Genomic DNA, 27,205 nt, shown 5'->3' with positions numbered 1-27,205 from the left:
AATTTGAGGTATGAGTACCTAATGTTATAGATGATGCCTGGATTTAAGTGGTATTCAGCATGAAGGCCGAGGTAGTTGAGATTCATAATCTATTTATAATTCGAGGTCTTAATATCAGTTATAGAAGTTTTAGAACAAATGCGTTTTTAAAAATCATGTTGTATTAATTTTATTAATTAAAAACTCTCTTCATGGAGACTTATTTTATCTTAGAAAATGGCCTTAGGCATTCTCTTTTAATTTATTGATTCAGAACCAAGTGTTTGAAAAAGCATATGAAAAGATTTAGGATAATTGCAATGCACAAAGTGTCCAGCTTGCTGATGATATTTTCCCTTTTTTTGTAGTTTATAAAGCAGAGAATTTTAAATACCTTCTAGAAGGAAATTTTACTTCTTCAATAAAAAGTACTCTATCCAAAGAGTTTCCCCCATCAACTTAGTTTGTAATGTGGAAGCCTCATTGTGATATAAAACATTACAATATTTTTATTAGGAAGAGAGATCATGGGTGCTCCACATGATGGAATATGTTTCCCAGTACTTCTGTGTTGTAATAAATTGCAATAAAAAAATAGAATTTATATGAAATTTGATCTGTTTGAAACTTGAGCCAGTGGGATAATGGATTGTGCTTTGGACTCCAAGGTGGGAGGTGGGGTCCAAGTAGCCCTTTAGTCATGAATAGTAAGGAAATTTCAACGCAGGGCATTTAGGTTACAAGGTTCTTTTCCCATTTTTTGTTGTTACAGGCAAAGGGGAAGATAGTGATGTACTCAGTATAAATGCAGATGCTTATGACAGCGACATAGAAGGCCCGTGCAACGAAGAAGCAGCTGCTCCTGAGGCCACAGAAAATACAGTCCAGAGTGAAGCTGGTCAGATAGATGACCTGGAAAAAGATATTGAAAAAAGTGTGAATGAGATTCTGGGACTGGCAGAGTCTAGCCCAAAGGAACCCAAAGCAGCCACCCTGACTGTTCCTCCACCAGAAGATGTTCAGCCTTCAGCGCAGCAACTAGAACTGCTAGAACTTGAGATGAGGGCAAGAGCAATTAAAGCCCTAATGAAAGCTGGTGATATAAAAAAACCAGCCTAGTTATTTAACTTGAGTTTGAATTTTAGGTGTGTTTGATGATGAAGCCACATCCTATAATTTTGTATCTAAAGTTTATTTGGGGTCTTATGTGGTATTTCTTATGTAACCCTATTAGGTAAACTCATCCTAGGCCTAAAATACTTATTGTTTTTGTTTTGTTTTTTAAATTTTTATATTATAGATATGTGTTTGAATTCATGGCACATACGAATGCTATTTTAGATGAATAGCTATGTTTGCAAATACTATCTTCAAAGCCATTAGGGAAGAGTCATGGTATTTTTTTTCTTTGTTTTTAAATGTTTGGCAACAGACCCAAAAGCTTTAAGAAGGATTGACCAAGCATGTTTCTCTTAAGGCGACTTCTATTTTGCAATAAATATTAAAATTTTTGCTTCTAGATTTGTTAATGGTTTAAGAAATTTTGTTTTGTGTATATGTAATTTTAAAATATTTACTGTTTTGAAGTTGCCATCTGTGAATATGGATTTCCTGGTTAAAACTGAGTAGTAGTTTTTGTTGTAAGGCTTAGAGATCTGCTCTTTATGACTGAGTAAAACTTTTTTTTATAAAGAAAAAAAAAAGACTCAGTTTAAGGCAATTTTTAATAATATAGAATTAATTGCCCATATTAAATTCCAGCAGACAAGCCATCCTAACAGGTATTTGATCCTATTGAACACTTTGTTCAAGTTTTTTTTTTTTTTCCTTCAATAAAAAGGAACAATTTTGATTTACATTCCAAGCTGTCAGGAAAAGGAGACTGTTTTATTCTACAAGGTTCATCTGGTGGTGTTGCCTGAAGATCTGATGTGCTATAATTTTATGAATCAAAAATAATAAAAGACTTACCATTCTGAATCTAAAGACTTTTGATACTTTTCCGAAAGTAAAGTTAATTTCAAGAACTTTTGATAAGTTGATGTAATAATTAGTCTAATTTTGTATAGTTTTTGTAAACAAATTAGCATCCTATCACAATTACAAATGTTCCCCCCAATTGGTAATTGCAGTTGTTTGATACCAAAATAAATTTAGATAGGGTCCCTTAACTTAAAATAAATTAATTTTTTTCTAAAATATAAATCTGGAGCTGTTTTTATATTTGAAAACAAATGTATATTTTATTTATAAGTCATGTTCTACTGATAATGAGGATTTTCCTTAAACTTACCTTGCAGGGATTCTTTTACTAGCTGACTTAATTATATGTTTATTTTAGAGGGTATTTTAAATGGATATAGAGGACATTTGTGAAACATTGGTGTTGTTAGAGTTACAAATTTACATTTTGCTTCTGAACACGTCTTTAAATAATCCTGTCACTATCTTCCTCTCCGAATCTAACAAAGCATAGAAACCTGTGTCATTTGAAGTGTTTCTTTTAGGCTGGTAAATGTGAAGATGACTTAAATAGTGCTCACAGTTATCACTTCATCATGAGAAAGCATTGATTATGGTAAAATAATTCTTCTAGTCCAGCTTAAGCTAAAAGTTAAAATAATAAAGTAGTACAAACTAAACTGTATTGCTGCTTACTAATTATAAAATGTGATAAATGGCATTTGTGTGATTAAACGTAAGAGTAGGAAAAGGTCTGAGTGTTGTGGATTATTAAAGCCCTCATCTCTTGAAGTACTGTGTGTCTCTTCTGTTCAGTGTGTAAAATGCTTTGGAGAATATTTGATTGGAGTAGATATTTGTGAAACAGAATGAACTAAGTGAATTAGAGACTACTGAGATTCCTAACTTTAAAAAAAGAAAAAGAAAAAAAAAAGAAACAGCTCTCTCTGTCTTTTTAATGTGAACAGATTTAAGAACTTTTTGAAAATGATGGGCTTCAGAAAATAGGAATAAATTTGTTTTAGAAATGCCTAATAGGAAAGTGCCTCATTGATCTGAGGCTGCCATTTAAAAAGTTAGTTCATAGGTATTTATTGCTTCTAAGGTCTTCAGTCTTAAAGACAAATCTTAAACCCAGAGATGTTATAGATTTTAGCATGGGACAGATTGATGAGTAAAGATAAACCTGTTGCTTCTTTTTATGCTTGATTCTTTTTTTTAATATACTTTTTTTTCTTTTTTTTATTGGTTGTTCAAAACATTACATAGTTCTTGATATATCATATTTCACACTTTGATTCAAGTGGGTTATGAACTCCCATTTTTACCCCGAATACAGATTGCAGAATCACATCAGTTACACTTCCATTGATTTACATATTGACATACTCATGTCTGTCGTATTCTGCTGCCTTTCCTGTCCTCTACTATCCCCCCTCCCCTCCCCTCCCTCCCTTCTTCTCTCTCTACCCCCTCTACTGTAATTCATTTCTCCCCCTTGTATTATTTTTCCCTTTCCCCTCACTTCCTCTTGTATGTAATTTTGTATAACCCTGAGGGTCTCCTTCCATTTCCATGCAGTTTCCCTTCTCTCTCCCTTTCCCTCCCACCTCTCATCCCTGTTTAATGTTAGTCTTCTTCTCATGCTCTTCTTCCCTACTCTGGTCTTAGTTACTCTCCTTATATCAAAGAAGACATTTGGCATTTGTATGCTTGATTCTTTCCTTTTGTTAAGGTAAGGAAAATGTTTGGGTAATAATTAATTGATAATTAAGTAAAAGAGAAAAAATGGCAGCCAAATTTTCCACTTAATGTCAAATAATTCTAGTATTTGAATTGGGATTTGACCCAAATTTTGAATGTTGTATGGCAACTGATTACAGGTCCTCTGCATTAATGAGCAGCTGTCCCAAGCAGTAGGCCTTGGATCACTTCGAAATGTTCTTACATATTGATTGACATGTATTTTGAAAGCTTATTGCCCGGTTACTAGTAAAACATTGCAATTATGAAAAATCACCCCAAACCCTCAAATCTTTCTATTGAACACCACCAGTTCCTTAAGATTATCATGCAGTGTATCCTTTCATTATAAATGTTTTTGCCAAAACCAGTTTTCAGCAAAATGTTAGATCCTAGAGCATGATTAGTTATCAGGGTAAAGGCATGCTGAATCACTGGAAGAGTAATACAAATTGCAAAGAAATATTCATTTTTCAGTGTCATTTTTAATGTAGATAAAGCAGGAGTGAACCGATATTTGGGTCACATATTTAGGTAGTCTGAAAGTTTTTAAAGTTCTTAGTTCAGTGCCATCATAAAAAGAAAGAAAAGAGAGTCCAGGCATAGATACTTTGCTTTGATCATATCTAATTCTGAAAAAGACCACTGTTTAACTTAAAACTTCATTTTTAGTTACTTTTAATTTTTCTTTTTATATTTAGGTAGACTCCCTTTTTAAACAAGTGCTCTAATGAGTATACCAATAGAAACTCAGATATATTTCCTTGATATTTGGTAACTATTTACAGGTGCTCTGAGATGAAAAGAATGTGTGAGTTAAGAGCAGAGAGTTCTGATTCTGCCCTAACCAGCTGTATACAAATGACTGTAAAATGAGGGAAGTAAATTATTAGCCAAATATATGATTTCTTTCAGCTATATTGGTCTGTGATCCCAATATACAATATAGTAAAACTTATGAAAACAGAATTCTTTTCATATGTATTTTTTATATCCTCTAGTCCCTCCCCCTCCAATTCAAAATGAAGCAATTTTATTTAGTCTCTGTTCCTTGCTCTTGCTGGATATGAACATCAATCGAGTTTCCATTTTTTTCCCCCTTACTACAGTCTTCACTGTCAGGATCTCTTGGTAAGTATACTGCCTATAATTACTCATTTTATTTTAACTTTTATTATTTTAACTTCTTTTATTTATTTCAAAATAATGCATAAATAAATTTAAGGTTTTTCCCCAAAGAATCTAGTGAAAAATAGCACTTTCTTTCTCTGTCCTTTTTATATGTAGCTATTGCTACAGAGAGGTAACCACTTTCAAGTCTTTAGCTATTTCTTATAGCATTATCTCTGTCTGTTGCAAAATAACATGATTATTCTGCTGCTTCCTGATATTTTGGTTTTAGATTTATCTGTTTTATATTTTGGAATATGAAGACTAAGCTGTAGTTCCTCTGACTCTCCCCGAAACATTCCTTCCTTCATCCTCCCTATATTGCAGTTACATTACACTTTCTGGTAAAGTAAGTGTTCAACAATTATAACTGCTTTGACTCTGGGATTACTGTGCACAGCTGAACTGTGTGTATCTGTAATTGTATTTCCTTCTTTGGTCCAATTTTGTTTTAAATTTTTTAGAATTAATATAATTGCCTAATTATTTCATTTGCTCAGTATTTCTAATAGCAGATATAACTTATACCCAGGCTGTCCTCTAGAAGTACAGATACATTGCATAATCAGTTTTTTTTCTTTAAAGACATTCTTCTGGAACATTCTGTTCTTTGGTAATCTGAATTGGTTTCTCTTTACCTCATGTTGGGGCCCCCATTTCCTGAATTCAGTCGTCTTCTTTTGGCTTATTTCTTTACTTTGACATTCTTCCTATGAAGGACAGCATGAACAATAAATTGTTTTTTGATTTATTTGTGTGACAGTATGGCTCAGTTCTATCCATTGAAACTTTATGTGAGTGCAGATGTCTAGGCTGGAAATCCTTGGGAGCTCTGCACCAGTGCCTTCCAACTTGCACTGATGCTTTTGAGAATTCATTTGTCATTCTGGTTTTTGATACTTAATGCTTTGTCCTATTTATTTCTCTTTGGAAGTTGTCAGGATCTGATCTTTATCCTGACTCTTCTGAAATTTCTCCATGTATCAGGGTATGGATATATTTTCATCCAGTAAGTTAAATATTGTGAACTCTGAGGGGGGAAATTGAAGTCATTCAGTTCTGGGAAGTTTGTATTATTTCTTGGGTAAGTTTTTCCCCTTTATTTTCTTATAATCTATATTCCTGGTACTCATTCTGATATATCTAGGCCAATTTTAAATTTTTATTGCTTCTACTTCCTTTTTCTTCCACTTTCTAATATTTTTCTCAATTTTGTTTTCCTATGACTTTTTAAAAATTTCATATTTTTAATATCCAGAAGATCTTTTTGCTGTTTTTATTTTCTGACTATTCTCTTTTCAAAGCAGCATTCTATTCTTGTATCTATAGGGCAGTGGCTCCAGCATGGGATCCCAGTGACCTTGCACATATCCTGGTTGGCCATGCAGTCAGAGCTTGAACTTCAGATTGACTAAGTCTTGATGGACATAAACCCTGTGATCCTCCCAAGAACATGGCAAGACAGTCTCAAGAGGAGCCCTTACATGACCATTTTCTCATCTGCCTTTATTCTGGAAGTCTTCTTGTCTTTCAAGAGAATGGCTTGAGGCTGTTTCCTACCTGCCTTTCTGGGTCCTTTGAGACATGAGACTTTCCACCTTTCCCCTGTCTTAGGGCAGAGCTATTAATAGGCTATAAAATTGCTTAGCTGCACAGCAGCAGGTGTCAGATCACTCCCTAGTATTGTCATTTGATCCCTTTTGTGTTGATATCACACAGCACAAAGGCTATGGACTATTTCATTATGTATTTTCTCATTATCTGTGTAAGTAATAAACTTTCTGAATCAAAAAAGCACTCTTGCTTCTCCTACTGATTGAACCTGTCAGGACTTGCTTGGCCCTTGCCTAGGCCTTGTGCTTAGCAATTTCATGGATAAATATTAATTTTAATGGTTATTTTCTTTGACTTCTTGCCTTCTGTTTTCTTCAAGTTAATTTTTTTCTTATTTGTTTTGCTATTCAATATTTTCTCAGTTTTTTAAAAATGCTTGCTGATGTTTTACTGCTTGCATATATGAGTAAGACGCTAAAAAGCTAGTTGGAAGTTTGTGACTAAGGCTCTGTAATGGTGGAATTCTCTCTCCAGCTGGATATCCACAATATGAAGACTTTTACTTAATCCACCTATTTTCGATAGACTAACCCTGCCTTTAATTCTTCATGCCTGTAATTTCAGCGATTCTGGAGGCTGAGACTGGAGGGTTGAAAGTTCGAGACCAGCCTTAGCAACTTAGACCCTAAGCAACTTGGTGAGACCCTGTCTCAAAAAAATAAAGGCCTGGGGACATGACTTAGTGGTTAAGTACCCCTTAGTTGAATAACTGGTAACAAGAAAAACAAAAACGAAACAAAACAAAAATTCTACTTGGTATGTTTGAGTTTAGAATCTCTTCCACTTTGCCAGAATCTTGAAGCTGATGAATGAATGAATGAAGGCTTGTTGTCTATGTGTGTGGAGACCAGCTTTCATGTTCCCCTTCCACTCTGAGGAAGAACCTGGGATCCTCATTACTGTGCCTTACTTGAGTTTAATGTTAGAATCATGTTACTTCTTACTTTCGTCTCTCTGTGCACTTAGCTTGTAACCATCTTCATCTACTAAGTCGTCCCCATTCATTTGTGTTCCAATTTCCAAAATTTTCTTGACCCATCTCTCATCTTTTTACTGTCTAAAATGGATTATTCCTTTTAATCTCTTTGCCATTTTAGTGCATGTTCATGAAGGAGCCATGACAAAGCTCAGTTTTAATTTGAGTCAGTCGTTTCTTCTTAGTGTGGGTCTCTGTCCAAGAGTCGTGGCTGATTGCTTTAGGGAGTTCTCAGGGGATATACTGCTCCAGCTCCTTTTAGATTGTATTATTAGACCTCACTTTGACCTGCTATTATTAGAGACAGAACCCCTCCCAGTTTCAGCTGACAGCCTCAGATTGGCTTGCCATGATTTGTACTGATTTTAGATGTCTCCTGTGTTTATGTTGTTTAGCTGTCCAGATGGCTTCCCTTTCTTTCTCCCACAGAAGTGCTGATATGGTTTTATGACTTGTTAGTGGTTTGTTCTAATCTGATTATATTAAGGAGTTTGGGGGTATACTTAGTTTTAAATGTGTTGGTATTTCTATTGCTTTGCCTAGTTTTCTGTGGGAATTTGAATAGATTCAAAGACTGTCATGTGGAGAGTATGCGTATGTTTTTATTTAAAAACACTTAGTCTTATTTGTATATGAATAATATTTTATATCCAAGAAAATAATTTATATGTAAATGATATTATTGAATTATTTTCAGAATTTTCTTAAAATTATTTTGTTAATTTTGATGAATTTTCCTTGATGGTAAAAGTTATTTTTCTTTTAAAACTAAAGCCTGCTTTTCTTATCTTACTTAGAAGAAGTTGTTAGTCTAAAATAGCACTTTAGCACTGCTCATTAAGAGCATAATTTAATTATATTAGATATAATTTATAATAATTGTTGTCAGTTGAAAGATTATTTATTTGTCTTTTGGTACTGGGGATTGAACTCGGGTGCACACTACCACTGAACTACACCCCCAAGCCCTTTTTATTTTTTGAGACAGGGTCCCACTGAGTTGTCCAGATCGGCCTGGAACTTATGATCCTCCTGCCCCAACCTCCTCAATAGCTGGGATTATAGGTATGTGCCACTGCGCCTGTCTGAAAGATTTTTTAAATTATGAAGTAGAAAGTACTGTATATTAAAGTGAACACATAACTTTTTTTCCCTGTAAAAGTATGTAACACTTTTTTTTATTAGTTTTATAGTTATACATAGTAGTTGTATTCATTCCGACAAACTCATACGTGCATGGAATTCAATTTCAGTTCATAATCCACCCCTATCCTTCCCCCTTTTTCTTCCCATCCTCCTTCCTGTCTCCCATATTCCTTCCTTTATTAGACTTCCTTTCCCTCACTATTTATTCATATTTGATTGGTTCTTTTGACCTATGTATATAGGTGAAGCTCCCTGTGGTATATTTATGTATGCACATAACGTTATGTTTTAAGAATTCATTCTGCTTTGCCTCTCCCTACCCATTCCTCCCCTCTGCCTATCACCTTCTTCCACATTACTAATCTTCCCTTTATCTTTATGGAAACATAACTATGGATTCAGAAGGACCAGTATTTTAATGTTCTTTTAAAAGTTTTTTAAAAGAGAGAATTCACTGTGTCACTTTTAAAAGAGAAGTTGTTTCCTGTGAACAATTTATATTTGTTCATTACTTTTCTGTTTTAGTATATCTTTCCCTGAAACATTCAAAGTTCAAAAAAGAGATAGAAGTTGTGGTAATTGATCCTTGCCCTTCATCCTCCAGATATATTTGACATGAGATTTTTAAAATAATATTCTGTTTTTAGTGTGATATCCTAAGTCACCAATTTAATGAAAATTTGGTATTATTGCTATTATGTTTATGGGTCTTTATATCATAGTCTCAAGAAAAACTAAAAACCAACTTAACAAAAAACCTCTCTGCCTGAAAAGAGATTCTGGAAGCATCAGTAAATATAGTTTTTGTCTTTTAGTGGAAAAGATTGCTTGATGTAGTTTTAGCTACAAAACAATTGTTTTGGTGTTAAACATCTGTGTAATAGCTTTTTGTGGAATTTTTCTATTAGTAAACATGGAAGACGAGAATATAATATCAAGAATGCTATGATATCAAATTAAAATCTGAATATGATGTCTTTTGACTTATTCATGATTATATAAACCTTCATGTTTATTTCTACAACAAATCTGCAACATGCAGAAAGAAAAAAAAAAGTCTTTATTATGTTCCCTTATTTATAGCCAAATTTAAATGTTAAAATACTGCATTTTCTTGTCAAGTTTCATGTTTTATAGTTCTTTCTTGCTATTAACATTAAAATATGTAAGCGGAATACTTATGTATTCTGAAGCCTGTAAAAAGGTTTTTGTGGGGCACTAGTTAATCTTACTGCTGCTATAGTCACCAGAGAAAGAGCCAAACTGTAAATACTGTATAGTTATGAAAATGTGGAAGAAAACCAGTCATTTTTGTTTTTTAAAAATACATGTTCATATACTCAGCTGTTCTCTAAATGTACCTTAAGATGTCATTTTTTCCTACCTGGTCTGTAAGTAGAAAATCTCTTGTCATGATGTGAATTTTAGCCTATATGGCAAAAATCAGGTTTATATAACTTACTGCTTTACATCTTGAACAAATAAAATCAATCCTTCCCAATTACAGAATACATAAAATCAATCTTTCCCAGTTACATCAACATATGACAACTCTTAAGAACTTGGTGTTCGTGTTTCTATTCATATATTAGTGCTAAATTATTTTTTAAAGCCTATAGCCTTTAGTGAAAGTTAAGTGTCTCATTGATAGCTATTTATTTATTTATTGGTACCAGGAATTGAACCCAGGTGCATTTAACCACCAAGCCATATCCCAGCCCTTTTTATTTTTTATTGAAAATAGGGTCTCGATTAGTTGCTTAGGGCCTTGCTAAATTGCTGTAACTGGCTTGAACTTGTGATCCTCCTGCCTCAGCCTCCCAAACTACTGGGATTATAGGCAGAGGCTACCATAGTTATTTCTTAAATCCCCCCCCCCCCAATTTGTGCAGTGATATAGAATTCAGGAACTTTTAAATTACAGTTTGGGAGTTGTCAACACATTTCATTGTGAATTGGCTTAAAATTATTTGCCTTGATTAGTGAAATAGTTACAGAAAATAGAACTTTGGTTGGTTTACATTTAGAGCTTAAGGAACTACCAAATGAATTAAAACTGATGGGCACATATTAAACTTCATGAGCTTGCTTAACATACCTGCTTCCAACCAGCCCTACCTGACTAAACTTTTCTGTTTGCCATTTTTTCTTTTTCACTTCAACCTCACTATTAACTTCTTTCCTTTGCTCTTCTGTCATTTTCCTACCTCTCACTTTCTTCCTTAACTGGTCATTGTTTGAGACAAAGATTATTTTTAAAACATTTATTTTTAGTTGTAGGTAGACATGATATCTTTATTTTATCTTTATGTGGTGCTGAGGTTTGAACCCAGTGCCTTATGTATGCTAGGTGAGCACTCTACCACTGAGCCACAACCCACCCAAAGACTTTTTTTTTTAAGTCTTTGTTGTATTCTCAATTTATAAAATTTAAGAAAAATAAAAATAGAAGCCTGGTGTGGAAGCACATGCCTATTTCCAGGTACTTGGGAGGCTGAGGATCACAAGTTTGAGGCCAGCCAGCCTGGGCAATTTAACAAGACCCTGTCTCAAAGTTTTAAAAGAGGCAGGGGGTTATAGCTCAGTGGTAGAGTACTTGCCTAGAATGAATGGGGCCCTGGATTGTTCAAATAAATAAATAAAATACATGTCATAAAACTTAAAGACCTATTATTTAGATTTTTAAATAAATAATTGGGAATTTTATAATTCTAGAACCAGAGAAATAGACCTCTTAATTAGATGAGATCAGTTTCAAGTACCAACATATTTTAATTTTATTACAAATGATTTTCAAAAGCATACATTTTTAAATATTTTTTTAATTGTCAGTGGATCTCTATTTTATTTATATGTGGTGCTGAGAATCAAACCCAGTGCCTCACACATGCTAGGCAGGCACTCTACCACTGAGCCACAGCATACATTTTGAACTAGTGTCTTTTTGTTATAGTAAATGGTCAAGGTTTTTGGCCATGTCACTGTCACTCTTCTTCCCTTATATCCCAAATCATTTCAGTACATAAAGGCACTCAAATGTTCTTTTTCTCAAATATTTCTCCCACAATGTGAATTTAAACAAGTAAAAGTACGTGAATGTTACGTCAATTTGAGTTCAAAGAATTTTTCTTAATTGTTTGTGGTTTTTTGATTCCTCATTGATTCCCTCATTTCTCATTTGTAATATTGTGGGTTTATTGCAAATAATTTGGACAAAAGATAAAACTAGAGAGAAATCCTTCTCTGTGAATATAATCTTGGCTTTTCTAATATTTAAAATCATCTATTGATTGAGTTAATAGTATGCAAACTTTTTTCACTAATCCAATTATGTGTGTGTACATATATACACGTGTTTATTTATGATAATATTGACAAGTATGAAATATAAAAGGCAAGGTACAATCTAAAGAGAGTGCATTTGCACAAATAGAAAAGCTATAAGGTTGATACCCTTAAGATCTACATATGTTCAAGATATCACAAAATTTTAATATCCTAAAATTATATGTAAACTATGGTTGCTAATTCTTAAAGCTCAGAGAATGTTGGAGGTGTGATAGAGTGTTGGGAGATATGCAGAGGAAGCACATTCAACAGAAAGAAATAACGTCCAAAATGTAAAAGTGACAATTATGATTAGCTGGTTGTTGGAGACTGTTCAGTGCAGGGGGAAACATCACACACTGAGGAGTTTTGTTTATCACTACACTGTGAAAATTGATGTTTCTAATGATGAATCTGCAAGAAATGCGATTTACGTGCAGTTGTGTGTAAATAAGTTTTATTGTAAAAATAAAATATTTAGGTATGAGAAAACTTTCTGTGGGCAGATACTTTTCTTGATTAACTAAATAAATGAGGTATCATTTTGAGGAAAGTATTTGAAAACACGATTATATGCACTTACACTTGCTTTGAAGCCTGGTTGCAATCACACTCTTAAAGTTTACTGGAAATTATGTGGTTTTTTGTTCATTGAAACAGTAGAATAAAGGAAATGAACTTGTGTGCTCTGTGATAGATGGCCACTTATTGTCTCTTAAAGCAAAAAATATGTTCATCACTGAAAGCTGAAATTAGTCCCCAAACTAGTGTGTTTTGTAAGACACTTTTTATAAACTCAGTGAAGAACACAATTAGGGATAAAGGCTTTTATGCTTGGCGGGGATAGTGGAACATTTAGTTAACATACATTGTTTAACATCACTCTAGACATTCTGTTTCTATGCAGTAGTTGCCATTATATATCTAGTACTTCATATAAATAAGATTTTTTTTTAATGATTGACTGTAACCGAATAATGCAAACCCTTTGGTGGCATAGTCAAAGTGAAATACACTTTGCACATAACAGGTATGGGTTTGGACACTGAAGAGGAGTTCATTCAAAACCTTCAACACTACAGTTAAGAAATCACACTTTTTTAAAGCCATAAGTTTGCTTCACGATTCAATGCAGTATTGCTATAAACACTTTTCTGAGTGCCTTGTTATTAATTTTTGGGTTTGTATTATCCTGCAAGGAGAGGTCCCAAATTATACTTTCACAATTGTTCCTGTAAACATTTAAATCTAAGTTGTCAAAGCAATGAGTCTATCCTTTGTTGCAGGTATGTAATAACACCTCAGTAAAATAATAAAAACACAATAAACTTAAAATGTTCTTTTAATGTTTTAAATTGTGTCATTTCTCTTTTTTTAAAGGATGAGGGTGTTGGAGAAAAGAGAACTTCAGACTTTTTTTATTTAATTGAACTAACAGCATGTGCTGACAAGTAATAAATAACAGCGATTCAGAGTGACTAAATAAATTGGTTTCCACAAGCAATGATTCATCTTCTGTCTTTCATTGCCATCAGGCTAAGAAACAGCTTCTTTCTGTCAGCTTATAGGAAAGATATTTGAGAATATAACAATCTTGTTTCTATTCTTGCTCTAGTAAATTCTATAGTAGTTCACTTTAAAATATTTAGATATAATTAAATCTGGTTGTTCATTTACTTAAGATTTTGTGAATTTGTAACTGTTCAATCTGATGTTCCCATTTTTCCTTTGACTCCTGAGTTATTTAGAAGTGTGTTATGCTAGTAATGCTCCTTAATGTATTTCTGTAATTTTTACAATTTTATTGATGTTCATATACTATAATGTTCACTCTTTAAAATTGTACAGTTCATTGGTTTTTACAGAGTTAGGTATCTGACAGCACCATCTAAATCTACAACATTTTTATCACCCTAAAAAGATACTTTATACCCATTCACAGTTACTCTCCACATCTGCCTTCCCCCAAGCCCCTTGCATCCACTAAGGTATTTTTTGTCTCTAGGATTTGCCTACACTGCTCATATAAATTAAATATGATAGGTGACTTTTTGTGTCTGACGTTATTTTCAAGGTTCATTCATGTTGTCAAACATATAAATACTTCATTTTATTGTCAATTAATGTTCCATTTACAGATTTTACTATATTTTTTGTTTATCCTTTCATTTGTTGGTTGACTTCTGTGTTGTTTCCACCAGTTTCTGGCTCTTATAAACAATGCTTCTGTGAACATTCATGTGCAAGTTTATGTGTAAATACATGTTCTCACTCTTTTAAGAATTTACCTAGAGTAGAATTACTGGGTCACATGGTAATTATGTTTGACTGCTTGAAGAACTGAAAAACTGGTTGGTGCTGGATTATTTTTATCCACACAAATAGTCTTGAACCTCCTTACTGAGATACACTTAAATTACTTGAGGGATCTTGAGTTCTCTTTTCACATTGCTCTTTGATCAGTGCTACACTGCCCTGAGAACTCTCAGTGCCTCTAGTCCTTCACTCTTCATTTTCTCAATTTAGAAAGTGATCTGTGCCCTGCCTGGGTTCCCCTGCCTTGCTATGGCCTGGAACTCTCTCAAAACAGCAGTAACACTTACCTCATTTGTTTTCTGCCTGACAAGACTCACTATCTTTTGTTTTACAGTGTCCAGTGTTGTCAGGACTTGCTCCACACACTCTGTTCTTGGTTGTTTCAAGTGGACAAGTCATTCCTGTTAGTGTTGCTCCACTTTGACCAAACGTGGAGCTACTTTCATTTTTTTTTTTTTTAAACCCCCAGTACTAGGGATTGAACTCAGATGCTCTACCGCTGAGCTGCATCCCCAGCTCTTTTTATTTTTTACTTTGAAACAGGGTCTTGCTAAGTCATCCAGGCTGGTCTCAAACTTGTGATCCTCCTGCCTTAACCTCCCAAATAAGCTGGCAAATAAGATCCCAAATAAGCTCCCACCACACCTGGCCTCACCTTAATGGGTATATTCACTGGATATGGAATTCTGGGTTGCCTTTTTTTTCCACTCAGTACTTAAAAGGTGTTCTACTGTCTTCTGTCCTCCATAGTTTCTAATAAGACCATGGTATTTTAATTGTTCCCTTTTTAATTATGTGCCATTTTTCTTTGGCTGCCATCATAAATTTTGCTTTATTTTTCCTTTCCTCATCTGAAACTAGAGTTACTTATATATTAGGCCTTTTAATATTGTCACAAAAATCCTTGAGGCTTTTTAAAAATAAATTTTCTCTCTTATTCAGATTGGATAATTTCCTGCACTATCTTCAAGCTCATTGATTCATCTCAATTTTATCTCAGTTCTGCTATTAAGCCCATAGTGACTTTTAAAGTTTTTTACATTGTGTTTTTCAATTATAAAATCTCCATTTGGTTCTTTTTTATATTTCCTCTGTCTTTGCTGAAATATCTATTTCTTCATTCATCCAGACGTTATTTTTCTTTACTTCATTGAGCATAGTCATAATAGCTGCTTTAATGTCTTTGTCTGATAATTTCAATATGCAGGTTATCTTTGTTTGCCCTTTGTAGATTGTCTTTAAAATGAAGACAAATTAATGTATATTGAACAGATTTGTTACTATCATCTCAATTAAGAAATACAATATAGTTAGCACTCCAGAAACTCTGGGAGTTTTTTGGGTTTGATTTTTTTCTTTGTTTGCAATGCTAATTTGGTTTATTTTTCAAGAATGAGAAAAATTATGTTTATAGGATAAGGGAGATAACTGATTAATCACATTTCTGAAAGAGAGAAGAAATACTAAGGTATTTGATTGTGTTAGTCATCAGAGCTTTGTAAATCAAAATCTTGATGAAATACCACTGAACTACCATCAGAATAGCTAACATTTAAAACTTGACTACTCATGCACTGCTTGTGGGAGTATAGGGTACACTATGTAGGAAAATAATATATCAATATCTTCTAAAGCTGAACAAACTTATAATCTATGGCCTAACAATTTGACTCCTAAGTATGTATCTGTTGGAAATGTTTATATATTACACTGAAAGAGATAGGTAAAAATGTTCACAGTAAAGGCATTTTAAAAGCCAAGACTTAAAAAACTACCGAATGTCCCATCAGTAGGCTACTGAGCAATTCACCTGTCATCTGTTCATGGAATGGGACGTTATGTAGCAGTTAGTATGAACAAACTGCTACAACATGCAGGACGGAAGATTTACAACTGTGATGTTGAAGGAAACCAGATGTGGAAAGGGTCATGAGGAGTGATGGTTACATGGATATGTTCTCTTTGCCAACACCCATCAATATTATGATTCATGGACTTTTCTATGTTATACTTTAAAGGAAGCTAACTTTTTGCTAAAAAAAGAGAAAACCCTCCCTGCCGTATGTTTGTCTTGTTCTTTTAGCAAGATCTAGCAATTTAGCTACATTCTCAGCTTATCAAAATACATTTTTCCTATATCTATATTTGGGAGGATGGATATCAGATTTCTTATGATTGGAATCATTGAATGCTGAGTTTCGTTTCCTGGGGCATAATCTATAACCATCCTAGAGGCACTATGTATCTCTGAGTTCCATTTCCATGTTGGAGTTATTTTAAGATGTTATTTATATGTTGTGTAAGCAGTCCTCTTCCAGAATCTTTTACATGCAGATAGTTGAAGTCTTCAGGAGAAAGTTGAGAATTATAATACTGTATTTTTTATAGTAATAATATTCTTTAAAGCCACCAAAGAATTTAGAAATGGAATCACTGTGTAAGATTTGTGGGACATTTTAAACTCATAGAAAAGACTTGGACTCATTTACTTCAAGAAATAGGCTATATTTATTTTCTATTTCTGTGTAACTATCCCAAAACTTTTTTTCTTTTCTTTTTTGTACTTTTGGAATTAGGGATTGAATCCAGGGGCTCTCTACCACTGAGCTACATCCCCCCTATCTCATCCCTGGATTTTTAGTTTTTGTTTTACATTTTGAGACAGTTCTCAATAAGTTGCTAAGACTGGCCTTGAACTAGTGATTCTCCTGTCTCACCTCCCCCAGTTGCTGGAATTACAGGCATGCCCCACCATGCCAGGTTTCTATTCCAAAACTTTGTAGCTTTAAACCACCCAAACATTTGTTAATCTCATAAATTCTGTGGATCAAGAATTTAGTTACAGCTCAACTGGCTTCTCTGGAGCAGTATCTCTTACAAGGACAGAATCAAGATGTCATCTGGGGTCACACCTTATTTGATGACTAGACTTGAGCGAGAACCCACTTCCAAGTTCACTCAAGTGATTTTTGGTAGGATTCCATTCTGAAGACTTCAGTTTCTCACTGGCCATATGTTAAAGATCTTCCTTGGTTCCTTGCCACATTTTCCTCTGCACAGCAATTAATAACATGACACCTGTCTCCCAAGCAAGAGAGTAAGAAAGGGTAAACAACATGAGAGCCTAAGTGTTTCATTCTAAACATTAAAAGTGACTTACTAGGTCCAGCCATACTCAAAAGTAGGGAATTACACAAGGACGTGTAGCAAGGTGACGTGTAGTTACCTAGTGTTGTGGCACACACCTATAATCCCAGCTTCTCCTCTGGAGTCTGAGGCAGGAGGATCACAAGTTCAAGGCTAGCCTGGGCAATTTAGTGAGAGACTGTCTCAAAATACAGTTTAAAGCCCGGCGCAGTGGCTAGGGAGGCTGAGGCAGGAGAATCGCAAATTCAAAGCCAGCCTCAGCAATTTAGTGAGGTGCTAAGCAACTCAGTCAGACACTGTCTCTAAATAAAATATAAAGTAGGGCTGGGTATGTGGCTCAGTGTTTGAGTGCCCCTGAGTTCAGTCCCCAGTACTCCCTCAAAAAAAAAATTAAAGAAAAAGGGGTGGAGCTATAACTTAGTGATAGAGTGCTTTGGGTTCAATTCCCAGTATTAGAAGAGTCGTTGGGGGCCACCTTAGAAGCTATCACACTGGGCTTTGTCTATGAGTAGCCAGGATGGCAGGATGGGGTTAGAGTACACAGCAGTTTGTCTTCAGTGAAGATTTTCCTTTAGTTGATTTGTTCTGACATTTTTTCTTTAAGGTATTTGTCTAATCTTAATTAATTTGGACCAAAACATAATCTCTTCACATCTTAAACCTTTTCTCTGCACTTCCATTTACCCTATTTTTTTCTCTATTCCTTGTCCTTTGTAGCAAAGAACTGTCTTCCTATTTTGTAAGATACATTGTCCTAATTCTAAAGGTATACTCTTGCTTTTTGAAGAAGTAAGAAGTAAAATGTTAATTTACTTATCCGTGTTCTGTTCTCATGCAAGAGGGTGTTTGCCTATGTAAGTGTTGGTTGGTAGAACTCTCAGCTGGGATTTTTTTTTTTTTTTGTGCCACCCACGTTTCATTTAGCAGTGGGAGTTTTGATTTAGGTCATCATATTTTCCTCTTAACTACATCCTTCAAAGAAGATAATTGATGCCACTAGTAAATGTTAAAAAATCTCTTTAAGGCCTTCTTTACTTGCAATAAAATACTGTATTATCTGTTTTTCTTAGTGTTGTAGGTAATGAATTTTAAAAAGACTTGAAATGATGGTAGCTTTCGGCCCTTATTAAACAACAAAGAAAAATTATTGGGGAATAAATGTACAGTTCTATGAATAACTGTTTTCGGGTTGTAAAATCACATTTATTTATGTAATGTTTAAATAATACCAAGACAGGTGGTTAATAATTCCAATCTGCAACCATAAATGTAAAATAAGTTTATTTAAAATTTTTTTTAAATCAGATGGACATGTGGGGAATTAATCTCTTGCTCTTTCTAGGGAGAACAAATTTAAAATAATATACAAATATTTAGAAAGAGTTTCTCAGTCGTGGAGCATTTCTCATTTTGCTTCTCATTGGTACCTTTCTTATTGTTGGAAATGCTGAAGTTTTGAAATTCTCCTTTTCTGTAGTGGGTGGTCCTCCCTTTTACTGAAGAATGGATTTTGTGGCCACTGAGTCAGCAGTTACTTTGACTTTAACTGAAAGAGATGAAGTTCCTAAGAGTTTATTACATATGTTTCTTGCCACTGAGTGAACAAGAAAAATGCATACCCACCAATGCTGACTGGTTGGTAATTTCTGAAACACGATGCCACAGCTCCTCATAAATAACAGAGTAACAGAATCATGAAGAATTTGGCAGAGATCAATCTCTAGATGGATGAGTTAGTCTATAAGCAAATAGCTGCTCGACTCCCTTTGACTTTTAAGAATGCTCTATGTATTTTCTAACCTAAGCTCTTGGATTTCAGTGAATCTCAAGAGATCACAAAATTTTTACAGACTAACAAAGACCAACAGCTCAACATTGGTGTGTGGTGGTACATTGTATTTTAAGTGGGAAACAGGTGGGCCACACATGCTACTTCCAGGGACTCTAATCCTTACCTTGCTATCATGGAGATTTGCCAGGACTGTTGAGTGAGCTGAATTTAACACTGGTGTCATGGGATGAGAAAGCAGTATAAATTTCATCAATGATCTGTGAAACTCTGCCAATAAAACATTTGGTGGCCTAGTTGTTTTGTTTTATTTGTGGCATATTTATAAGACTGCATTAGCAATGTCACACACACACACACACACACACACACACACACACACACACGAGAGAGAGAGAGAGTCAATTAACTTAGATCAAAGCATAAGCTTGGAGCTAAAGATATTTTCATTTCTTGCTACTCTTCTCCAATAAATGTGCAAAGAGACTAAAAACTTACAGCAGTTTGATAGATATATCATCTAATACTTCTTGTTGTTCTCATTGGAACCTGCCAGCATTCTCATCTCTATGAATGAGCAAGATGATCTAAAAGCAAGTGAATATAATTTGAACTTTCAGCTGTGATATAAACCCAAACAGTTCCTGATAGCATCCATCTCTGTGGACAAGGAATAAGGTAGCAGGAGATGCCTAGAAATGGTCTATGAGGTACCAACAGACTTTTGGCAGGTGTCAGCATGGTGGTTAGAAGTTTGAAAAGAAGCTGGACATGGTGACTTATGCTGGTAATCCCAGCTTCTCTGGAGGCTGAGAGAGGAAGATCACGAGTTTGAGGCCATCCTGGGCAATTGAGTAAGACCCTGACTCTGAACAACAACAACAGAATGCTGTAGCTGTAGCTTATTGATGGAGTGCTTTGCCTAACCTAGCATGTGTGAGATGTGTGAGGCCCTGTGTTCAAACCAAAAGAGTTAAAAAAAATTATGTGGTATTTTTAATAGTCTTTATACTGTGTTTGCCTCACAGTAATGCTGTTAGGCACAGGAAGATCTGATCTTTTAGGTACTGAATGGAGTGTGCCTGGCTAAGAGATTTGTGCCTCTGTTGGCTGGGATATGCAACGGAGTGTCTTCAGCACCCTGTAAAGTGGCACACTGAGGTTTAGAAGAGTAGGAGTTGTTACAAGTCCCTGCTGTGAAATCACAGGATCAGATGGATTTTCTATTCTGAACACCTGATTGCTAATCCCAAATATTCCCAACAGAAAACTCTAGGTAGAATAATATGAAATATAGGAATCTTAATAAATTGTGTGTGGCAGGGGCAAACTTGTATTACAATGAGCATAATCTCCAAACCTAAAAATAGCATGAGAGAACTAATGCACCAGTGGTCATGTTAGCAATTGTGGAAGGAGGTAGCAATATTTTGTTTGTTGATGTTGACCAAGAATTCTCTACTGTAGCAAGATGTTTTAATAGTCAAGTGCTAGAGACTTATTTATTAATTGATTTTTGTGAGAGGAAAAAGCAATATTCAGTTTGGCACGTTCACTTGAAGAACTCTTGAGAATCCAAAGTAGAGCAGTTCAGGGGGCAGGAAGTATTGGGAGCAAAGACCTAGTAAATTAATCTGTTTCTATGTCTCCCCCAACCCACACACAAACTTTTCTTGAGGCTCTATAAGAGGAGCAGGTTTTTTTGGGTACTAGAACAAGCAAAGGCTGAGATTATACCAGCAGGCATTTAAAATAAGCACTTTATACATGTCAAAGTTACTCCTGTCCATAATGCCAGATGAAAGACTTTCCCAGTAACTTTTCCCCTTACTTGTTTGAAAAAAGTTTATAGTAGTATGGTAAGATTGTGGATCCCTCTGGCTTCCAATCTTGTTCTTCCACTGCAATCTATAATGAATGTGGACAAAATTACTTACAATTGCCTAGACTTAGTTTTCCTAACTGTAAACTAGGGTTAACAATACCTGGAAGAGTTGCCATGAGATCTAAATGGGATAACATGAATAGTGCTTGGTATGTTGGGGCTAAATACAAGCAGTCTCTTGTTGTCTTTTTGGAAGGTTTGAACTAGATGAAAAGAAATGAACAATATCATTCATTGATGAACTTATATTCACTGACATTATAAGAGGATCTTTTAAGGACTAACAGAACTGCTCAGTCAATCTCTGATTCTAGAAATCTGCATTTCTAGGATAATTTTGATGCCCAACTAAGTTTTAGATCACTGAGCTACATAAATGCTTGAAATTCTATTTTATTATTTCCCATCACCATTTTGAAATCAATTTAGTTAGATAGCTCATATTAAACAGTGTTAGAGTCATCTATACTTAGCTTAAAAATATTTTCAGTCATGGGCTTGGTTTTGGAGGACATTTGTATTGCTTTTACCAAATTTCACTTCCCTAGCACTAATACAGCCTGATTTATGTGATAAAATTCATTCCACAGATATTTATCACATACTGTATGCCAGACACAGAGCTAGGTGCTTCTAATCAGTTAAAAAAAAAAAGCAAACCCCTGATTTTGTGGAGCTTAGTAAATTTGAGCTTGTTGGGTGTTTTAGCCTTTGCTGCAATTATAATTTTAAGTGTAATAAGTGTCCAAACAGACTGGGTGCAGTGGTACACTCCTGCAGTCTGGTACTGGGGAGACTGAGGCAGGAGGATTACAACTTCAAGGCCAATCTCAGAAACTCTGTGATATCCTGTCTCAAAATAAAAATTAAAAGGGCTGGGGATGTAGCTCAGTGGTAGAGTACCCCTGAGTTCAATCCCCAGTGCCACAGAATACAAGATAGATAGATAGATAGATAGATAGATAGATAGATAGATAGATAGATAGATAGATAGGTGGATAACCAAACAGAAAGTTTGCTAGCATACATAGTTACAATTTGTTTTTATTATTTATAACATTTTATTATTGAAAGTTTCCAAATACATAGAAAAATTGTCAGGATTTTACAGTGAACATCAACATACCAGTAGCTAGATTCACTCAGTAACATTTTATTATACTTGCTTTATTGCATTTATATCCATTCATTAGCCAATTTTATTGTTTGTGATGTATTACAAAGTAAATTGAAGACACTAGCATACTTCACCTAAATACTTCAGATACAGAGTTTAATATTTGTTAACATTTTTTTTTCTAATTTTTTGTAGATATAGATGGATAGTATGCCTTTATTATATTTATTTTTGTATGTAGTGCTAAGGATCGAACCCAGTGCCTCACACATGCTAGGCAAGTGCTTTGCCACTGAGCCACAACCCCAGCCCTGTTAATATTTTTTGATGTAATGTTTACATTAAAATGTACATTTTAAAAATATATGAGTTCACAGAAATTTTGCAAAAACACATGTATCAAGATGTAGAACACGGAATGTTTTCTGATTTTGCTTCCCAGTGAATCTCTCCCCCAAACCACAGATGTTTGAGTTTTTTACCACCCTGTTTGAGTTTTTTACTCAATAATTTTGATATTCTAATATCATGTAAATGAATTCATGCCATGTTTGCCTGTGTAAGATGACTTTTACTCTGCATACTATTTGTGGATTTATCCATGCTGTCTCATGTATCAGTAACTTGTTCTTTTGTGTTGCAGGTTTCATTGCTTATCATAGTTTTCCTGTTCTTCTCTTGATGGACACTGGGATTGTTTGTAGTTTGGCTATTTGAGGAATGTAGCAGTGAGCATTCTTGCATAAGTCTTTTGTGAACATATTTTCATTTACAGTAAATAAACAGCTGCTTGTAGAACTGTCCTTACAACTTTTAGAAGAAACTGCCAAACCTTTTCCCAGCACACTTGTGTCATTTATCTTCCCATTGACAGTGTTGCTCTGGGTGCTCCATTCCTCGCCCACATTTGATGGTGGCTGTCTCTGTATCCTTTTGATCAATGTGTAATGGTATCTTCTTGTGGTTTTAATTTGTATTTACTTGATAATGCATGTTGTTGAGCACTTTTTCATGTGCTTATTGGCCACGTGTACATATATGTTTTTGATTCCATAAGTTCTTTGCCCATTTATAATTGCGTGGTTTATCTTTCTGTTGTCACAGTTAGTTCTATATCCTAGATACCAGTCAGTTGTCAGTTATATTTTGCCAATCTTTCCTCCAAGTCTAATCAGTTGTCAATTATATTTTGCCAATGTTTTCCCAAGTCTATATCTTGCTTCTTTATTTTTTTAATTGCGTCTCTTGATGAGTAAAAACTTTAAATTCGATAAGGTCTAATTTAAAGGTCCTTTTTTCTTTCCCTGTATGATTATTGTCTTCTGTGACCTGGGAACATATTCTCCTTTGCTTTCCTCTAAAAGGCTTTTAGTTTTAGTTTTTATGTTAGGTATTCATTTTCTATTTTATTTCCATTTTCACTATTTTTTAAAATTGATGTTATTATTTTTTAAATACATAACAACAGTGGAATGCATTACAATCCTTATTACACATATAGAGCACAATTTTTTTATATATCTCTGTATATAAAGTATGTTCACGTCATTTTATGCCATTATATGTGTCCTTTTTTTTGCATTACAATTCTTGATACACATATATACACAATTTTTCATATCTCTGTTTGTATATAAGGTATGTTGACACCCAATTCAAGTCTTCATACATGTACTTTGTATAATGATGACCTTCACATTCCACCATCCTTGCTAATCCCCTTTTTATTTTCACTAATTTTTGAGACTAAGTCTTATGGACAATGTCAAATAAAATCCAGTTAAATTACTTTTACATATGAACAAATAAGTGAAATTTAATCAGGTTATGAGAATCCTATTAGAATATTTTTCCTGACAAAATGTGCAAATATGGAATTATTGAAAATCTCACCATGTTTCGTAATTAAGGTTTGTTTTCAATCATATAGTTTAAGAATAATAAAGGTTCCTGTGATAAAAGAGCAACCTTGACTCAAAGAGGTGTTTTAACATACATTGGTTCAGGTACTGGGAAAGGCACTGTTCTGTGCATTTGGGTATAATGGCAAATGTTGGGCAAGAACAGCAGCACCCACGTCCTTTGTGTCAGTCTCCTTGCACAGGGTCCCCAGGAGGAAAGTGAGAGTAGAAACCATGTCCTCCTTTGTTACCTTATTCTTCATGTTCCCAGTTGACCTCACACTGGTTCTCCTAAATTTCACCTTCAATTCTGATAGAAGATGACCGTGGCTGCATTCCTTCAAGCAAAGTTGTCACTTGTGTTCCTTTATGAGGTTTGGACCCCAGCTGCTGTGTCAGTCTGACACACTGATGAATGAACAGGCCATCTGATATTCTGTCCAATGGAGGGCACTGGCTCATTTAAACACTCACATAACATTTGCTCTGAAAATGGATTTTCTGAAACTTTCCACTTAAATAACTGTGGATTAACTTTCAGTGAGGCCAGCATAGTGGAAGCTAAGCAGAGCGTATAAGCCCAGACTGTTGGGCCGCTGCACATTGTCACAGTTCTGCCTTAATTCACTGCATATTGCTTCCTTTGAAATTTGCAACCAGATTCTAAATTATTCACCTTTTAACATCTGGAAATGTTGAAAGCATTTAGCCATTTGTTCACCTTGTTTGAACAGTACATCCAGGTGGGGTAAGAATATATTTGCCAAAGCAAAGAATACGCCTCTAAAAGATTAGACTGGTAAGTTCAAAATGGTCTCTGTTGTAGCGTAGACGAGGCATAGAATGTTAGTGATCATATTTTTATGCAGTCCTACTACTGATAGCATTCCATGTTGTAATGTCTCCCCCAAAAGATTTTTTTTTATGAACTTAAAAAAGTTTCTAATATAAAGGTTATATTATTGCCAAATGCTAGTTTGAAAGAACCAAATAGGATTTTGAAGATTACCCATCTTTGACAATGCCTTAAATTTTTATCTCCTTATCCATTCCTCATTGCTTTCTTTCTCAAGACATTATGGTTTATTGTGTCTCCACTAGGTACCTTGCATGTGATTTACGCAGTGAATGGCCCTGCTTTTGGAGCAAGTTAATGATATAATATCCCCATTTATATTCAGAGCAGTCAACACTTCCTAGCTCTCAGAATAATAAAAGCACCTGCATTTAATATACATGGAAGAATGGGAAGGAAAATAGCAGATAAGGCACAATCAGGTAAGTGTAATCAGATAAAATATCACAATATTATAGTAGATCAGCATCTGGTAATGACTTGAATTTTGAAAGACTGACAAACAGCGTGGCCTAAAGCAGCCAGGCGTACCTCATTCAGAGCAACTCTTCCCAGAGCTGATTGCTCCTCTCATGTGTTTTCTGGCAGATTAAGCAGGTAGAGTTTCTTATTTTAACTCTTCTAGAACTACACTGTGCCATTGGAAAAACACTGGCAATGTTCCTTTTAAGCCCAGCCTGGAAACAAAAACAAATGACATGTCTAAAAGTAAACTTTGTACTTGCAGCAGTTATCTCAAATTGATCCAAATCAATTTTATTAAAAAGCAAATTTTGCAGTACTAGGCAGAGCTTTCATTTATATCTTTGTACTTGCCTGCATGGCATGAACATTTTATTCTTTTTTTTTAATAGCAGGGGAAAACTGTTAGGTTATTAGAAACTGATTGCCCTCTGAGAGCATCTTCACTTTTGACCATTGGCTGCTGGTAAACCTAGCTGTGTATTTTCAGCTTTGCATGAGTCCTAATGTACAGAACCATATGGAGACAAGTAGAAAGCTTCAAATTTGCCAAAGTAAGAAGTGCACAAACCCAGTTTGTAGATGAAATTTAGCAGTTTTCTTTCTTTTAAGTTACTCTTTGTTGGAAGCCAGTGACCTCTTCATTTAATTCATTTCAGCTTACCAGGTGCTGGGGAGGATCGAATGTGGAAGTTGCAAGAAGTGAAGCAGGCCCAGGTGCAGAAGGGCTATAGTACACATACAGCCAGCTGACAGTCTGCCCCAGCATTGGCATCCCCAACCACAGGAGGGCCCAGCTCCTTCGTGGAGGGATCAGAAAGCACTGGATCTTATCTGCTATAATCGGAACAGGATGTTTTATGCCGAAAATTGAACTGACAGCTCTATCTACTGAGAAGGCTTTTGTTCACTCTCTTGTTCCTCAAATTGTGTGCTGTTTTGTTTTGTTTTAAGGGTGGCAGCCCTTGGCTTTGGCCAACCAGTGTTAAATGAACTTCCACAAATATGATTATGAATGAAATGAAATAACTGTCCATTGCATTTGGAAATACTCTATTTCTGTGGAAATGGCTTTTCTCAAAGTACCTTTTTCTATCCCCCTGCCTTAACTTAAACTGCCATAACAAAATGCTATAGACCAGGTGGCTTAAATGACAGAAACTTATTTTCTTACAGTTCTGGAGGCTGAAATCTGAGATCAGAGTGACAGAATGGTTGGATTCTGGTGACAGCCTTATTCCTGTCTTAGAGACAATGTTCATTTCACTGTGTGCTCACATGACTTCTTCTTTGGGTATGTGCAGAGACAGAGGAAACCAACACTTTGATGTCCATGTATTAACCCCATCATGAGGGTCCCACCATGTTGACCTTATCTAAATCTAATTACTTCTGAAAGGTCCCATCTCCAAATGCCACATTAGCAGTTATGACTTCAACAAATAAATTTGTGTGGTGGGGAATGTTTATAATTTAGTCTATAGTATCACCCAATTGTTTTATCATAGCAAAGTTGAGACAAAGAGAACTGTCTTCAAAATGTTGACAAGACAGCCTTGGCAACTAAGCCAGACCTTGTCTCAAAAAAAAAAAAAAGTGTGTGGGGGTGCTGGGGATATAACTCAGTGATAGGGTGCTCCTGGGTCAATCATTGGTACTAAAAAAATCAAAATAAAAATATTTTCCAAAGTATTGACATGAAGAGTATTAGAATATTAGTAGTTCAGTCCTGTGTTAGAGAGCTTTGAGTTGTTGTGACCAATATGCCAAACAAGAACAACTTAGAGAAGGAAAAATTAATTTTGGTTCATGGAG

At 34.9% G+C, this 27,205-nt stretch overlaps 1 protein-coding gene and 1 long non-coding RNA gene across 2 annotated transcripts in view; both read left to right on the top strand.

Annotated features, from left to right (window-relative positions):
* Caap1 (caspase activity and apoptosis inhibitor 1) overlaps positions 1-2,712 on the top strand; it is a 52,069-nt gene extending 49,357 nt beyond the window's left edge. Inside the window, exon 6 of the mRNA XM_026387908.2 lies at positions 752-2,712. Within this exon, the coding sequence (XP_026243693.1) occupies positions 752-1,098 (347 nt within the window). The 3' untranslated portion in view covers positions 1,099-2,712. The remainder of the gene's footprint in view (positions 1-751) is intronic.
* A 5,133-nt stretch (positions 2,713-7,845) lies between these two features.
* LOC113182127 (uncharacterized) lies at positions 7,846-25,336 on the top strand. The gene is made up of 3 exons (XR_003300677.2): positions 7,846-7,898; positions 8,433-8,509; positions 25,174-25,336. It is a non-coding gene; the product is annotated as an uncharacterized LOC113182127 (long non-coding RNA).
* The last annotated feature ends 1,869 nt before the right edge of the window (positions 25,337-27,205 follow it).

This window comes from Urocitellus parryii, chromosome 4 (assembly GCF_045843805.1).
Source record: "Urocitellus parryii isolate mUroPar1 chromosome 4, mUroPar1.hap1, whole genome shotgun sequence".
NCBI lineage: Eukaryota > Metazoa > Chordata > Mammalia > Rodentia > Sciuridae > Urocitellus > Urocitellus parryii.
Note: the sequence above shows the minus strand (reverse complement) of the source record. Positions and strands in the feature narration are given on the sequence as shown.